The 18266-nt window shown below is 29.7% G+C and overlaps 1 protein-coding gene across 1 annotated transcript in view; it reads right to left on the reverse strand.

Moving 5' to 3' along the window:
• Positions 1–3635: 3635 nt before the first annotated feature.
• Smp_129840 (hypothetical protein) overlaps positions 3636–18266 on the reverse strand; it is a gene marked incomplete at both ends in the record, with an annotated part of 94541 nt that continues 79910 nt past the window's right edge. Inside the window, 3 exons of the mRNA XM_018793548.1 lie at positions 3636–5801; positions 8222–8974; positions 11944–12397. Of these exons, the coding sequence (XP_018648049.1) occupies positions 3636–5801; positions 8222–8974; positions 11944–12397 (3373 nt within the window). The remainder of the gene's footprint in view (positions 5802–8221; positions 8975–11943; positions 12398–18266) is intronic.

Genomic DNA, 18266 nt, shown 5'->3' on the forward strand with positions numbered 1-18266 from the left:
GTATACACACATACGCTGATATAAAACCATCAGGATTGATAAGTTATTAGTTAACAAGGTCGAAACGTGACTCAAGAAGAATGGATAAATTGACCTGTCCAGAAGCTAGAATAAGGTATAACGGCTTCACATAGCAACTGATACTACAACAGAAATCATTTTTTCGTTTTAGTCATCATAGTTATCCATGTTATGATATTTGCTCCACACTTCATTACTTACGACTATGCTCTTTGATACTTATATGATCCATAATTTTGATTTATATCAGGGTTGATTCATAGTTCGACTGTACTTTAGATTAAAATCATGATCGCACTGCTTGCTTTGTAGACATATTTAAAATGATACGCGTTCGATGTTATGCTCCAAGATTCCTTCGTCAACTCATGTCAAGTTCGTACATCACTATTGCCTAGGAAATTCAGTTAAAGTAATTGTCAATATTTTAGCTATGCTAATGAAACAAGATTCTCAGGAAATATTTACAGATTGCAATTGATGTATAATATCTTTATCTATTAAAGATTTCAATCAATATTAATTTTTGTTAATCACTATTTTAAATTAGTGCTCAAATCGATGTATTTCACCACCGGTTTACTGTTTAATAATTATTTCATGTAATATTAAGGAATCACTAAAATATTGATTTTATATTCAACTAAGTAATTACGTTTTTCTAAGACTACTACTATATACCACCAGGTTTCTTGTCTAATATAACAGAGTGTTATCTACAGTATTATCCTTATGTACTTTCATACACTTTTTTTCTATAACTTTTGTGACGATTTGAATAAATCTCTCGACTAATGTCTTAGCAACAATTAACCAAATAAAAATCAATGTAAAAATTCTTGGCCAAGATATGTGTTTTCTGTATATGAGATTAAAAATATGTACATTTATTAGTATTACTATTTTTTGTTTGTAAGCTATTAAGTCTAACAATGTCAATAAATATCCGTTTTCCCTCTACTGTAGAGAAAAAAACAATATTATCTTAAATGATGCTGAAATATTCAAAGAATGATAATAGTTTAACAGTTAACAATGAAATAGCAACAAAATTTGTTTTTAACTATCACAAGTTGTAAGCAGCTAACGGGAATCAAATGGAATAAAGTAAATTCATAATATTCTGCTTAAATCTTTGTTCTAGCTCTCCTCAATATATTTTTGATATACTGATGCATTTTATCAGTAAATATGTTTATTAATAAGGAATAAACAAATAAGAATTTATGTACCCACGACTTGAATGTTGAACTTTGAAATATCATATAAATCATAAACAATAATCGTATGAAACAATACAAACTTATTCAGCTATAGATTTACTACACCGGCGAATATATATCGCGTTGCCTTAGTCTAGTTCTCTCATGATCTTTTATCCACAAGAAAGTTAAGCTAAATATCTTCAGCTTAATACTTATTGAATAAACAAAAATTTTATATTCCTATTTAGGTGTACTAATAATGTGAATTTTAGGTGATATCTCAAATACATTTTTATGAACCATTTTGAAATCCATATATTTTATGAAATTACGATAAGCAATTAAAGTACTCTCAGAAACATTGCCTTTCCTTAAAATCAGTGATTATGCTTGTTATTAAAATAATTCTTACTTTATTCTACAGATATTATGTTGGTAATTATTTAAACTTTTAATGTATATTTAATGAACTAGTTCCTAATTAATATAAGTTTCTATATAAATAGATTCATTTATAAGGTTAATGGGGAGAAAATGTTTGTTTTTCCGTTTCAAATCGAGGCAAAAAGATGTACTTCCATTTATATTATCAGTGGGACTATAACATATGGACGACCTTCGAACAATGCTAAAATAACCTTCGAATGTTCACCTATTTACCAAGGTTAAATAAGGGTCATACATTGATGTGAAGAATATGGATTGAAATTTACAGTTGAACATTAGAGTTAGAAAATAAACTTAGTGCTTTCATCTCGAACTAACATCAGCTATAATGCCAAAATGGTATTTAGCAGAATGAGTGAATGAATTTCGCGTCAAAATCCATGATGTAATATCTTAAATCTGGTTGATTCATCCGCAAATCATAGTCTCGTCCACTCAACTGATTTGAAGAAATTTACTTTGATCATTTAAGTTAAATTTGAAGCAGTGTCGAGTTTACAGGGAAATGTAAAATGTCCTTGAATTTCCGATTACAATTTAAAGCAAATCTCAAATGATTGTATTTGAAATTTGAGACTATCATTCATCATGTGTTAATTCTCAGGAAGGTATTCAACAAATGATTTCTTTGTAATTCCGTTGTCTTTATATAAATATGCGTTTCTAAGGAGAAATTATGTAAATATGAATATTATTATTTGCTTATAAAGAAAAGTTCACGCTATTAGCACGATTACTTCCATTAAACTATGAAGTTAGCTGAGTAACTCCTGGTAGTTAACCAGAAGTGATTTTCATTCAATCCAGCTTACTAAACCAAAACTGCGGAATAACTAACATTTTGAGAATTATTGTTACAGATATTCCACAAAATACATATATTAATTCATCATTACAAATCTATAAATAACGATATTTATTATTGTTTACATGAGTTGTTCATGATTTGGAAAACTGACTTCCCTATCATGCAATAAGAAGATAAACATTCATGAATATTAAAGTAGATTTGCATAGATACAGCACCTGAATGCTAGGAATAGGACGTTTACAAATGTTCCGGTCGAATTCATGTTGACAAAGTCAAAAATAAAGATAAGAACAAGTAACTAAATATGATGAGCTTCATCGTATAGATGTTTTCATAATAAACTGCTTAATATGACATTCACCCTAAAAACGTCATTTAATTAATAAAATTAACTTGATGTAAGTAACCTTAATGTTTGTAGATCCTTTTACAAACTATATCTATCTACACAGTACGAACAGAAACAGTCTGTCATTATCGTACTCAATACTTTTTCTTGGTCAAGCAAATAAATAAGTTAACCTTTAATAGAATGCTATAAATTCGATATATTTTTTTCTAAAAAAAAAACTTTAAATAAAACGTTCTACATGGTTTTTAGTAAATTGAAATGCATTTGAAAAGAATTAGATGAACACATATTTTATATTCAAAATGAAAGTGAACTTATCGTTACAATTCAAGTATGAAAGTACAAATGAAAATAGTACTGAAACAGTAGTTGGGGAATTATTTTTAAAAAAAAAGTTAAAACAGTCCAAGAACTTTTCACCAAGGGCGAGGACGACCTTTGAGTCGTATCAATAATCATAAAGTATTCAGTGGTAAATGCAAATAAGGTTACTTATTTAATTGAATATGTTTGGGTCTAATTATATTACATAAGGCAACTTTATGGTTATAAATTAGTCTACTTACATAGCAATCAGTAGCAAAATAATTTACAGATAAAAAATGGGTCGATAACAATCGAATTTTGAATGGTAAGAAATTAAAGTAGTAGATGAATTATGTTTCTTCGTGATATACGTGACTTTTTTAAATTGCTTAGACCCATTGAAGTTTCCTCGAGTTAGAGGAAAATCCTACATCTTGAATGAATCGCCATAAGATTAGATTCGTGTAAAATGAAGATAATATTAAGCGAAAATTTAGACTTCTGGAGCAGGTATTTTGTACAGATAAGTGATCCCATTATTGTCAGTATTACATGTTATTTCTGCTTGTTTATTAGTCAATTTCTGTAGGATCACTCCTTCATCAGTAATATCAGAAATTTCACCAATCATTTCGTCAACTGTACCAACCATTGTGAGAGAATCTCGATTAAAGAGATTTTGTTTTTCGCAAGAAATTTCGAAGTCGTCTGTATCGAAAACTAACTTTTGTGTTAAATCATTATTCTTATAACATTCGACTGCAGCTACAGGTATTCCATGAGTGGCCATACCAAAACTGTCACTTCTTTTATAACCATGTGATGGTTGTTTTGAATTATATGAATTTGGTTCCACATATTCGTATGAACGATTAGGCATTATTGGTGAGTTTAAAGATGACCTCGTCACAGAACCTGAATGAACTCGACCATTAAGCAACATCATAGAGGGCACGTGAAGAGGGAATCCATCACAATCCTCACCAGTGGGATTATTTGTAGAGTGTAGCTCGTGCGTATTCAAACAAAAGTTAGCATCTAGTTTACTATGTGAATCGTCTTCCGTTGTAGTACATCGCATATTGACCAATCCGTTATTTTCACGAGCCATCACACCTTTTCGGAGATTTTCGCCGACATTTTCACTTTGTTCTACGTGGAGACCAACTTTTTGAAAACTTTCAAACATATGTCGGTTCTTTGGAGATGAATTCGTCTTACAGTCCCATGTCAAATCAGCAACTTTCTGTGCATTCATTGAACAAGAAACTGAATTCAAGTTTGTGTCTATTTCTTTTGTTGGACTACACATAATCTGACTAGGTCTACTATTCATATCTCCATTTATCTGACAGAGCGATCCTGGGTGACCCCTGTCTTGCCTATAATCTGACGTATCCCCTCCGCTGCTAGTTCCACTTAAACTTCCACCGCCCACACAGATACCAGAACTATCAAGAATAGTTCCACTTAATAGATTGTTTTTGTATTTTTTCGGTGCATCTCTAGACTGATTTCTCGTAGTACTGTTTCCGTTGTTACTTATCACACCAGTGAAACTATCGTTGGCTGAACGGAAACCATTGGGAGTTTGTCTTTGTTGTTGATAGATATGATCCAACTTGTACTTCATTGAACCTGGGAAGTAACTGATCCCATTAGTGTTATTGTTATTTACTTCCTGAGACATACTATTCACTTCAATACCAGATGCTACACCTTCGTCACTACAACCTTCGGCTGTACCAACAGAACCAAGACGACTAGTATAATCACCGTTACACGGTTGTCCGTCAACATGATGACTTGTAGACCACATTACGCACTGATCCATATTTCCTCCATCATAATACAGAGCTTTAGAATGAGGATTTGAATGAATAGATAGGTTCGCCGGTGGTGTATTCCAGTTTTCTTGGGACGTGGGGTTATCATAAGCTAGCTGATAATTTATCATAGCAGGAGGAGTATTAACTGGAGATAAATTCGTAGAACAGCTGCGTTGAGAAACGTGTTGAACTCTGCCTGATGATGATGATTCTGAACATATGAAATAAGGGTTTGCTGTTGTGTCTATAATCATAGAACGCTTAATATTATTGTTGATAAATGTACCACTATTCACACTGCCCATACTACTGCAACTACGTCCAGAAACTATATGTGTTCGACTTTCTAGACAAAGTGGGGAGGAACCGACTGCACAGCCTCCTGAAATCAACGGTTCTCCACAATTTATGTTGCAAAATGTAGATGTTATGTTCATTTGCGTAGACTGATCTCCAGAAGATGAAATCATATGAGATACAGGTAATCGACCATTAAGGAACCTATCACCAATGTCATTTGGTTCATCTGAATCAAATTTACCTAATTTTTCATCTAAATGTCCTTGATAACTTGGAAGAAGGTTGAAATTAATTTTATTTTCAGTTTTTAGTTGTCTTGAATGCCTTTTACGAAGAATGATAACAATTGAACAACTAATGATCAAAAGGAATATTGCCGAGCAACCTATAATAACTAGAATATAGGTTACCAGTGAAACAGTTTGTGTATATTGATTTTTTGAATCATTTGATTTGTCTGTATTACTTAATGAAAATGAAGTGCTGAATTGAAGCCATGATCCAGTGTTTGAAGATGCTACTGAACTATCCTACATGAGAAAAACAAACCAAAAGAGTTTTATCTTTTTATCTAATAAAATCTTAAGTTAAATTTACAAAGTGAATTCCATAATTAAAATTTACTGCAAGACTATAATTTATGGATGAACCAATCAGATTTAAGATATTACATCATGGATTTTGACGCGAAATTCATTCACTCATTCTGCTAAATACCATTTTGGCATCATAGCTGATGTTAGTTCGTGATGAAAGCATTAAGTCTAATTTCTAACTTTAATGTTCAACTGTAAATTTCAATCCACATTCCTCACACGAATATATGACCCTTATTTAACCCTAGTAAGTAGATGAACATTCGAAGGTTATTTTAGCGTTGTTCAAAGGTCGTCAATGGATTATAGTCTTAGCAAATTTACTTATGTATCTCATATATACAGTAATCGATGTTATCAATAATTGGTCCAGCTACTAGATTTGTATTTCTAAAATCAACAAAACTGTACTTCAGAAAATCTAAAATAATCAAGTTAGTCCATTCCATTATAAAGTTTTTTATATGACTTATCGAACAAAATAAAAAATTTAATCACTAGTAAGTAATCCAAATCATAGATTTACTATATTTAATATTGTGTTAAATTGTTTACTAAATATTTTCCTAAATATTGTTCGATATAAATGAAAGCTTTTAATTGTGTTTGAAGGGAACCTCCATTATCCCATTTGTTTAATGTTTACCAAAAAAATAACCTAAAATTGATATCCAATATTGCAATTATTTATTCTAAATTGTTAGATATATGTTATTGACCTAGTTCATTGTCGATATTATGACGGTGATATCAGCGTAATTATTCACACAGAAGTAATTTTTAAAACATCGTCATAATGGTTGTCAATTGTTTATTAGGTTGACTAAAATCATATCAGTCAAAATGAATAGTCAAGGTTAAACAGATGATTGTCTACATAATTTATTAAGATATTCAGTGCATAATAATAACTAATAGGCAAACATGGATTGTGGCTAGTAGCGGAATCCAGGACGTGTGTTTTGTTCTATTTGGGACACATCACCTGGACGTACCTGCAAACAAACAATACGAAAATAAATTAAGACTTTGTCTTAGTGCACAAGACAGGCGCTATCTGGACTCAGTAGCTAAGTGGATAAAGTGATGGCGTTTGAAGTGAACGGTACTGAGTCTGAGTCCTGGAGTGAACATCAACTCTTCGACGCAGGCATACCAACTGACGAGTCCTATACGGGAAGAAATGAGCGTCATAGAATCCTTTGCTAGCTACAATCCATCTTTGTTTATAAGACTTGTGACTTGAAGCAATATCAAGACAATCCTCACAGGATGCATATATTCCAATAACAGACTGATCGATTGAGGTCTTGAATATCAATGGAAATATTAAAACGAACAATACAAAAATGAATCATAATAATAATTTTTTTCTGTATGTAAATGTTTGGTGAGATGAAGAGATCTATTTTCTTTGGCAAATTATTATTTACACTATTTAATGAAGAAAAATCTATATATGTATAAACACTCGACTACATTTCCTTTATATTCTGCATAAAAATTATCAACAAAAGTTTCTCTAACCTAATATGTGTCAACAAATCCCATACATTTTCTAGCAAAAGTCATTAAATAATCTGTGTGGATAAAAGAACTGTGGGCATTATTCTTATCAGAAATCGCTAAACGGTTCATTCTCTGGATCATCTATTAACCCTTACTTTCTCTACCATATTTGTCAAATTATTTTTCCAAAATGTATGCATATTTGCATCAATTAACTAAACGAACACGACTCAACACCACACTAAAATATTTGAACTGTCAATGCCACTGAAACTTTTTTTCTATTGAGACAGTTATACAACATAGGCAATGGATAAGTGTTACGTAATATTGTGACCTGATTAAAGTTTGACGGTCATACAATTAGGATCCAACTTCCAAAAACGAAATATAGCTTATAATTAACAGCAGCTTGATTTCAATTATAAGTCTAGCAGTTCTCCTCATAGAGAGAGAGAGAGAGAGTAAGTCTAATGTTACAATCAGTTAACATATCTAAATTGTCGGAACCCGTTAAATAACTCCATGAATCAATTTACATGGGTTTTATCTATATGTTTTATTGTCTAGAAGATAAGCTATTTGTTATAATGAAAAATATATGAACCGTACTGTTGATACTTGAAATAATGTTCTGTTTTGTAAATTATTAATTTTATAACAATTACAAATATAACATATCATTTTAACGGCTATAAAACATAATGATAATATTATTTCAATAAAACCAGCTACGACAAACAAAAATTTTACGAGAAACTGGTTTCAGCTAATTCACGTCACCTATGACCATTTGAATTCTGACAAGAATCACTCAGAAAAATGAAACTAATCCTTTGATTTACCTTTTCCTGTTCACTTGATCGTAGTATCTTCTCGGATGTTTTATGTTTTTTCTGTTTACTGAACCAATATGATGGATTATGTGGACTTCCAGGATCTTGAACCATTCCTGATTTTCTAATATAAACAAACACATCATCCATAATAGCTAGTGGCAATGAATGAAATTTTGTTTCTTTTGTGTCTGTTAAGACGGCAGGCCAAATAATTAAACTATTTATGGGGACAGTTATATTCTGTGCATATTCTCTTTCATCGTTCATTGGTTGAACCGACATAGCAGGATCCCAGACATACTTTGATCCATAAGATGATATCCTTAGTTGATTTTTTGGCACAGTATGTGCACCAATCATGCTACCATCCGATAAAATAATATTAATGACTAACAAATGAATTGGGCACACAGCGGAAGACACTGAGGGTCCGACGGTATCCATGATTCTAGGAGTGTTTTGATCTGGCCAAATTAGCTTAAACTTAAAGGATTGTGGATGTCTGATTGTAGATGAGGCGGCGGCTGTAACCAGTTTTACACTTTTTGGACTTCTTCCAATGAGATTAATATTTAATCGATGAGGATTCGGAAGACTGTAATCCTGAATCGTTGTTGTTCGCATTCCATCATATTTATCGTCAAATAAATGTGAATACTTTTTTCTATATGGATCCTGAGAACTAGAATCAAATAATAAACCTTCGGAGTTTCCGGTCGTCGCTGGGTTAAGACTTCCGGATAGTTCTAAATGTGGGTCCTAAAATAATGATATGAATATAAAAAAGTTTAGAAACATTGTGAGCGAACAGTTTTACTACTTATTAGTAGCTTATTTTAGTATAGTAAAAACAAATCAATCTCAGTGCAAACTAATATTATAAAGCATTTTGCGAACTATACATATAAACGACCTAATCATCCTAGGGATGACCACTAAAATGTATACTACTACTATTCTTCCTAGAAATCACATATCGGTCACAAAGTAATAATTTGTTTCATTATGGATGTAAGTTTAATATTTTCGACAAAGTTTGTAGTTTATTAATAAACCTAATCTGATTACAAAATGACGTAGTCACGCATTGCTAATAGGTTTTTCCATCCCATGTACTCTAAAACGTCTGATGCACTACATCATATCATAGATTTTCACCCAGACAAAATATATCGGCATAAAAAATGTATTTTTTTAAAATAAATCAATATTCTTGTCTTTTGTAGCCACATCATATACAAGGCTTTGATTGACGTACATTTAATAGTACCGATTCTATAATAAATTAATTCAAATCGCCTTTAGTATATTTTGTAGCAGAAAAGCAGACAAGAAAAATAATTTTATCTTGTAATTAATTCCTAAACAATATAAATACAAATACCCTCATTTACATATATATATATATATTCTTTGTAAGCCCACCACTTATCTATATAAACAAACATATTGCCTAGACAAACAAATCTAAGATTACTGAATTATCCTTACACTATTAGGATACATCTTAATAAACCCTTTTTTCATGATAATTTAAGTCTATTTACTTTTCAGCTTATTTTTTCGTTTGTACACATTTTGTCGCTTAAATTTTTAATTAAAATGATATTTAATCAGTTACTATACTACTAATTATGCTATCGTATTCTATTCCTTTTTGTGATTGAGACGATAAGATATTTCAAAGAAAAGTTAAATACTAAAAGACAGCAGAATCTGAGAGTAGAAACAACGAAAGATTTTGGTATAAGGAGAAATATTTCTAGCAAAACGATGGTAGAGGGATGAGAAGATCTTAAAATGACTAAAGTAATTAAGGATAAGCAGACAATATTTTAAAATAACGAGAATTTTTAAATCCAAAGGTATTTAGTTCGTAGATCTGAAACAAAGAATATTTTTGTAATTTCTCTAACCATAATTTAGATTTTTCATTTAGTTTACGCATAGTTTTATCAACTATATTATTTTTCTTTTTGTAAGTATCATTATCAAGGTTTGACTTGATAATTTCAAATAAGATAAGCATCGAGTAGATTGCTACTAACACAATCAATATATTTGTAATATCGCAATAAGTAGAAGAATTAAATTTTCTGACGTTTCATGACTCAGTATAAGCTACTTCTTCACAGAACAAGTAAACAAATCAAATTAACCCAAGTTTAAATAATACAAAGGAACAAAGTAAAAATATTTGGTACGGTCAATAAGAAAAACAAGTTTGACTTAGTTGATATTATGTCACCCCTTTCAAAGTGATTTGTATGAGACATAATGGTGTATTTGTGTGTACTAATGGGTGAAAAATGTGACATTTGTAGTGTGAAATTATGGAGTTGAACTTGTATGAATGATAGTAGTGTGAGATGCGAATAGAATCAGATATGGTAGCTCATATAGATGGTTCAAGTCAGATGGATAGTAAGAACTCCTATTCAGGGCAGTGGGATTTAGAAACATATGGAAAGCTTCCAATACTCGCTTTTCTTTATAGTTAGAAAAGCCCTACCGTATTATTTTGATATTTTTAAAATCAATTTGACAGTGACGGCATGCACTACTATTGTCAACCTGATTTGGAGTCTTCTAACTTCTACAAGATTATTAGGTGATTTACTGTGTATCCAAGATGTTCTTTAGCTCGAGTCAAGATTTTGCGAGATGACTCATTAGGATAAAAGGAATCACATTTGATACATTCTAATTTGTAGACGCAATTCTGTGTTGATATAAAAGAAATTTTATCCTTATCTTTTTGGTTTCAACTCCACTGCTTTCACGAAGTGACCATTAGAAAATGTAATTGCAAATGTGAGTACAGACGGATACGTATGGATATGTATCATGATAGTTTGAATATGAAGTCACTGGTTTTCAGCGGTTCTCCAGATAACTAAAAGTATCTTTGAACAAATTAAATATTCCCTGAAAACCAGATAGTTCCAAGGTGGATTCTCACACTCGTAAAAATAAACCATATTTAGTGCAATAACATAGTGGTAAGATTACTTAGGGATTATTCCACATTATGAAATTACAAAATTGTGGTTTACTCGTTTACATCTTTGCAATCTATTGCCTAAAGCTCCTAAAACTCTTCAAATTGATCTCGTATAAGATCGGAATTTTTTTCTTGATTACAACAAACCATGAATGTTAGCACATATTTTGTTTTGTAAACTATTGGTAAAAAGTAAATAATATTCACGAAAAATACTAAACAATCTTTTCTCACTAGACCAAAATAGTACAGAAAGGAGTTGAGATATTATGACACCAAAATGCAGTTAAAAGTTATCACTGTGATCACAGTGAAAAACCTTATTAGAATACTAAAAAGTCTAATTGACTATGGTTCATATGTAAGTTTTCTGACATAAAAAATCTAAAAACTAAGTTAGCTTGAAACTTTAAATAGAAAAAATTCGCATTTGACTGCACCTCGAATAGATGATTACAAATAATGTAATAATAAAATGAATGTAATGACTGATAAGTTTTTTCAAATTTTAAAAGTCCAATTAATGGGCCTATTAAAGCTAGACCACCATGAGAAACTCGGAAGCAATGGATAGCCGTTTCGTCCCGGTGTAGGACTTCTCAACAGTGAGAATCCATGAACCCAGGACCTCCGGTCTCGAGCACGAGAGCCTTTAAATGTTAAATAATTTATTTTCCCATAGTTTACATCATAAAGAACTAATGATCAAAATAATTATACTTACAATGCATTCTGCTTTTAACGCTACAATATCAATATTTTCATTTGTATACATAGAATTTGGTTGGTGAACAGTAAGATCGTCAAAATCAACCACATCAATCGAAAGTGTTGCTAATGGTTGAAAATCACCAAGAGTTGCAACTAAACTTAGCTCAACTTTTCCTGGCCATCTACCAATTAAATAAGGTCTACCACTGAAATTATCACGATATAAATAAGCAGCAGATATTGTGTCAAAATTAGATGATTGATGAGATTTCACCGGTTTAACAATTAAAGCCCAAGAAGGAAGTAATCTTGTAATGTCAAATATCAATTGACCGGAACCATCTTCATTGGTATGAAATTCACTACGTATTGGTGGAATTGAAAATGACGATGAACTTTGCTGTTTGTCGATGAATGAAGAACCTAAATAAATACGTTGACCTGTTCCAGGTTTCATTGTATATATTCTAAATAAATAAAATCATTAAAAAAAACTTGAAATAAACAAAAAGGATATAAAATACTTACGAAAAATTTGTATAAAAAGCATTTCAAATGAACATATATAGTTCCCTAACATAAATTGAGTTCTTAACTGAAATGTTCTAATATTTGGCAAAATATGATGTAAAACTATAAATACTTTTCTATTTATAAACTTGCTATTTTAACACTTCATAAATCACTTATTCACTTTTTGAATAATCAATTCAATTCTATCAAACTATTTAATTTGACCTTTACTTATATTATCCATTCAGGGGATGTAATAAACACACTCACCTTTTTTATGGTGGTATTTTAGCTATACATTTATGTAACAATAAAGTAACCACTTCTAAAATCTGATAAGATTATTATTATTATTATTAAAATAAATAAAGCGGATAAAATTTTTGACGAAATAGATTTACGATAAATTACGTAACAGTAATGATAATAAATAGTGTAACAAATGTTAAACTAAAGTACACCATTGTTTTTTTTTATATAAATGACCTATTTATAGACGTTGTAATTATTTTCAGCGTGTCATTTAATGTTTAGTTGGTAAGAAAGCTAAATGATTAAATTAACGATATATACTAGAATACCTGATAGGAATGATAATAATATGTGTTGTAGAAACTATGTAGCCTATATTTTGTTATCTTAGAATTTATTTAACAATTTAATTGTTGATAAAACATAATAAATATCATATATTCAGGACGTTAAATTATAGAAAGTTAGCTCAAATGGTTAAAAGAAATTGGTCTAGTGGTAAAGTTAGATTTTATCATAAACTAATACTATTTAGGAAGCTATTGGTAATAAAGGAACAACACGCAACTGTCCTGTCCTGAAGAATCCTTAGTAGTGTACACCCAATATCCCACTAGAAATCCTACTTTTAAACTTCACTTCCTATCCCAAGCCCATTACATTTAGACCACTAAGCTACCATTCTGTTGCCCGAATTTTCAACTTCAGTCTTTTGCAGTATTCTACGATGATCAACAATGACAGTATGTCCAGTCTCATTTCAGATGTGACTGAAGTTTATTGATCACAACGTATCATTAGAAACGACAGATTTCACGCCAAAGTTCATTATTGAAATCCATACAAGTAATGCTTATATTAGAACTGAACAGATGGGTTTAACACGTAAGGGACATTACTTGTCACTTTAATCGCATATACTTTCTAACAATTAGTAAACATTTAATTTTAAAGATATAGGGTTTGATGAAACGATATCACTATAAGACTTGGATGCACACAATAAGTTACATTAATAATCTTGTCATCTTTACAAAATGCAACCATTCATAAAACTTTCTAATAGGCTTTGGATTTATTCTCTTAACTTTTATTTGTAATAAACAGAAAGAATTACTGATATAACAAATTACTGAGTAGAAAACATTTACCATATTGAGACAAAAAGTGTACACATGTAAATAAATAAACAATAGGTTACTGCTAAACAAACAAATATGATGAATGAATAATTTCTACAACTACACTGTAATTTTTAAAAAAAAATAGTCACTAGCCATATTCATGCAAAAATATTTAATTTAAAAAAGGAATACTAAACATGAATTAACCTGTAACTTGTATATACAAAGGTTTGTCACATTGTTTAATTGTTACAATAGTAACAATGAGAATAGTTTGTTTTTTTAAAAAAAAAATTGGTTACTGTTGTTAACACAAATATTATGAATAGTTGAATATGTTATAGAATATTATGTATATTATTATTATGAATAAGAAATACTTTAGAAAAAAAATTTTTTCATGAAAAGAAAAAAACTGTTGAAAACAAAACAATTACTGACCACATTTGACTTGACAACTTTGTTTTAGGTAGTTGAAAATTGAAAACTTTATATATATACATAAGTTATAGTAGATAATGAACTTGTAAGAGATTTAACAAGGAGCTGTAAATACACTCTACATATGAATGACTTAACTAGACGAACATATTCCTAATAACGTTCTATGAATTAACATATGTTAAAGAATTGATGTTATACTGTGGTGAATGCTAATAATGTCGACAGATATAAGTTGTATGTATCATCAATAGAAAGGGAAATGCCTGAAGGCAAAAGGTTAAGAAGACAGAAGAAAAGAGAACGAGAACAGAGAATGATTAGTTTGGAAATAAAGGAACAACAAAGTCGGAGACGATTGATTGATATTTTGCATATGATGTATTTACTGTATGGATCTCAGATCTTACTAAGAGATTCTATAATTTTTTATTTGATTACATTTGGTTGTCCCCACTCGTGTTCTCGTTCATTACAATACTACAGAACTTTATAGAATTGTTGATAACAATCTTATTGTTATTAATTTTAATTGAAAACATTATTTAGTGGTCTGTAGTTTATTAAACTAAAACTAATATAATACAAATATTAACCCTTTATATTTTCCTACTTAATTATATTTTGACATTTTCCAAACTTAAATGCATCATTCTTCCAAATTGAATGTAAAGAACGATCTCTACTGTAGAATACTAATGTGATATAAAATAATCGTGACATGGTAATTATTGGACTTGAAATAATCAATGTAGGTCTACTAGTCTACGTCTACTATACATTAGGATAGTTTGACAGGAAATAAAAGAACTAATAGAATTATCTTAGGAAGGAAATGAAAATTGTATAAATAATAAATTAAAATATCATTTATAAATTTTTAACTTACCTTGCTGTAACTGTAACCATAGTTTGTTCATAACGATCCATACCAGCAAATGATCTGTTCAAGTGTCAGTTTGGTACAGTTAAAAGAAAATAAACAATAAAATCAGAAGTCGTTTATCATTAAGTTTGTCGAGAAAAAACTTTACTTAAGTGCATTTCTAAGCCTTTATATTTGATGAGTAGTTAATGTTGTGAATGATTACCAATTTTCACAAGAATTGTAAATCCTTTCCACTCTAATTTGTTCAAACCGAACTAGTCAGTAAATTAATGTTTGATGTGATGAACGTTGATGTTTTATTCAAGACGCCATGGAAATGAATGATTGTTTTGTACCTACTAAATAAACATATTTACTTAAAACTATATTAATGTAAAAAAAATTGAACTATTTGAGACGGCTGTTTTTCGTCCTTTGTTCAAGCACTAAATTGAGCAGCGATTATATGATGCATACCCATGCATCATCTTAACAATTTTAAATTTGCCTAAACATTATATTTAAACAAATGAAATACTCAAAATTAATAACCTGACTAACATTTTCTAAATTTAAATCTATGATATACAATAAATCAGGAATCAAGTGACAAGACTGAAGGACTGTTGCAATTTGCTATGTCATAAATACACTTTAAAATGTAGTTTCGTAAACTTATTCATGGTCATTCATTACATAACACTAGATAACTTTTAAAAGTGTGCTCAAGAATAATCAAAACACCTTTTATGAAAGATTCAACTTTATAATAAAAACTATAAAATGCCGACCATGCAACATTGGGAATCGACTATAGTTGAAAGTGTAGATTATAGCATCCCAACTTAACAATTTGGATGTAATGCGCTCAGCGCTTAACTTTAATATCGTGTTTTCTATCACTAGTGAGATTGTGAGTTACAAGCTAGTATGAAACAGCTGTTCATTGCTTGTTAGTTTTCCCTTGTTCTTCAGGGTGATTAAATTTCGCATCAAAGATAATTATCACATCAAATTATCATTTATTCAATAGAATTATGTCATAAATAATAATCTAAACAGAATTACATGATGGATACCATGGATTTTGGCTACAAATTTTATTGAGATGTAGCATAAACTGTATGTTTTAAAAGCTACAGATTTACAGTAACATAACTGACTGGTATATGGATTCCGCGTATATTATCGATTTACTGACTAAATATGAGAATCCAACTTTTAATCTTCGCCAACTGTTTTTACTTGCTGAAAATTATGAGCAGTTACAACTATAAATTATTTTTTATCACTGATGACGTCGGATAAACGAATGAATATCATAAAAAGACTTGTATCCATTTGTATATTTCATTTTTACTAAGACACTGAGCTGGATAAATTGATGATATAATTAAATTAGAAGTATACAAGCTAAAATTTTATGCTTATATCCTAATTTACCCCAATTCACAAATATTCATGTACATGAATTAGAGATGAAAGTGTCTAATTTTTTATACGAAACTTTACTACTTTACGTTTGAAATAAAAATACATTCTAATCTGGTAACAACATGAATTAAAGAAAAACTAGAGTACGATGAAAACGGATCGGAATATTAAAGACAAACAACGGAAATAAGAAACGAAAATATTACATTACGGAATATCTATAATGTAATGTGTAAACTATTATGAGTTTTCAACAATTTCATTCATTTTCTTTGTCTTAAGTAATCAGTTTATTTCAAATCTATAAATTGACTTTTATTTTCATTGACTTCCACCAGAAAAAATCATTGCTTAATTCAATAAGTATTTGATTATTACTTCATAAACAAGTGTTATGATAAAAAATGGTTGACGAGATGAATTACAAGAAGAAATCACTCTTATCATTAAAATTCATTGAATATTTATATTTGATCCATTGCATTTCGTTGCTCTGAATATCTATCTATTTGATCTGCAATCTTTTCATTATTTTACCCGTAAGATAGTACCAGATTCATGTACCCCTTTTTGCAAGATTATCATTAAAAACCCAGAAAACGTCGATATTCATTTGTATGATAAGCAACTTTCTCACTAAATAATATGATGAAACTTCCTTTATATTATAAGTTAAAAAAAAGCTGTCAACAAAACAGTTTCTCAATATTCGATCGAATTCATAGACAAGGCTAAAAAAATTTTTTCATTTGCCTTGAAGCATTTTTTTACTTAAATTAGTAAAACAAAAAAACTTTTTCAATTTTGTTTACATTGTAACTACTTATTTGAATTTATTTACTTATGTTAAGAACTGTGTTGTGTTTTATTTAATTATTTGTAAAAAAAAATTATTTTTTTAAAAATAGTTAACCACAAAACAATAAGAAATTCGATAGATAAATGTATGTTGACGTATTTATTTAGGTAATTAACGATTCATTTACTTACTTGAAGTTGATTTTATTAACTAAACAATGTGTTACAAGTCAACTAATAATAGTTAATTATCCATGAATTAGGTCATTTGTGTAAAATGATAAAAGATTATAAGAGAAGTAAATTAAGTAAAGTCAAGAAAATAATGACAATATGAAGGTCTAGTTCCTTAACTAAGTAAACAAAAAATAACCGTTATCTATTCGGAAGAGATTTTCGTAAACTAATTAACGCGTTATTATTATCATTGTTGTTGTTGTTGCTGATTTTATCTTCATCGTATTTGTCGTTGAACTTGTTTCATTATGGAAATACCTTATAGAATATTTTTTTGGACTCTGAATAAGGAGGAAATAAATGATGAATAAGTCAATCTGCATTATATGGACGGGAGTACATTTCACAGAGCTATGTGTTATATGTGTCCTGAATGTTTACTAAATTATTTGTCAAGAACAATGTAAATATACGTGTTGTTTCTTGAAATTTAAAATTCTATTCAGTAGTATAATGTTATAATGAGTTAAAACGAAATTAATGAAACACTTAAGGCTAATTATTAATACAGAACATTCGTATCTCATACAATCAGTCCTTTAAAAACGTTACGAACTAGAAAAATATACTACACAAAATGAGTAAATCTGTTTTTTTAAATGTACTGTTTGAGGAATGAGAATAACCTATCAGTTTCATTTTAAGGTGACGCAATATAACATGTAGTTT

Source organism: Schistosoma mansoni, chromosome 1 (genome assembly GCF_000237925.1).
Source record: "Schistosoma mansoni strain Puerto Rico chromosome 1, complete genome".
NCBI classification, from domain to species: Eukaryota; Metazoa; Platyhelminthes; class Trematoda; order Strigeidida; family Schistosomatidae; genus Schistosoma; species Schistosoma mansoni.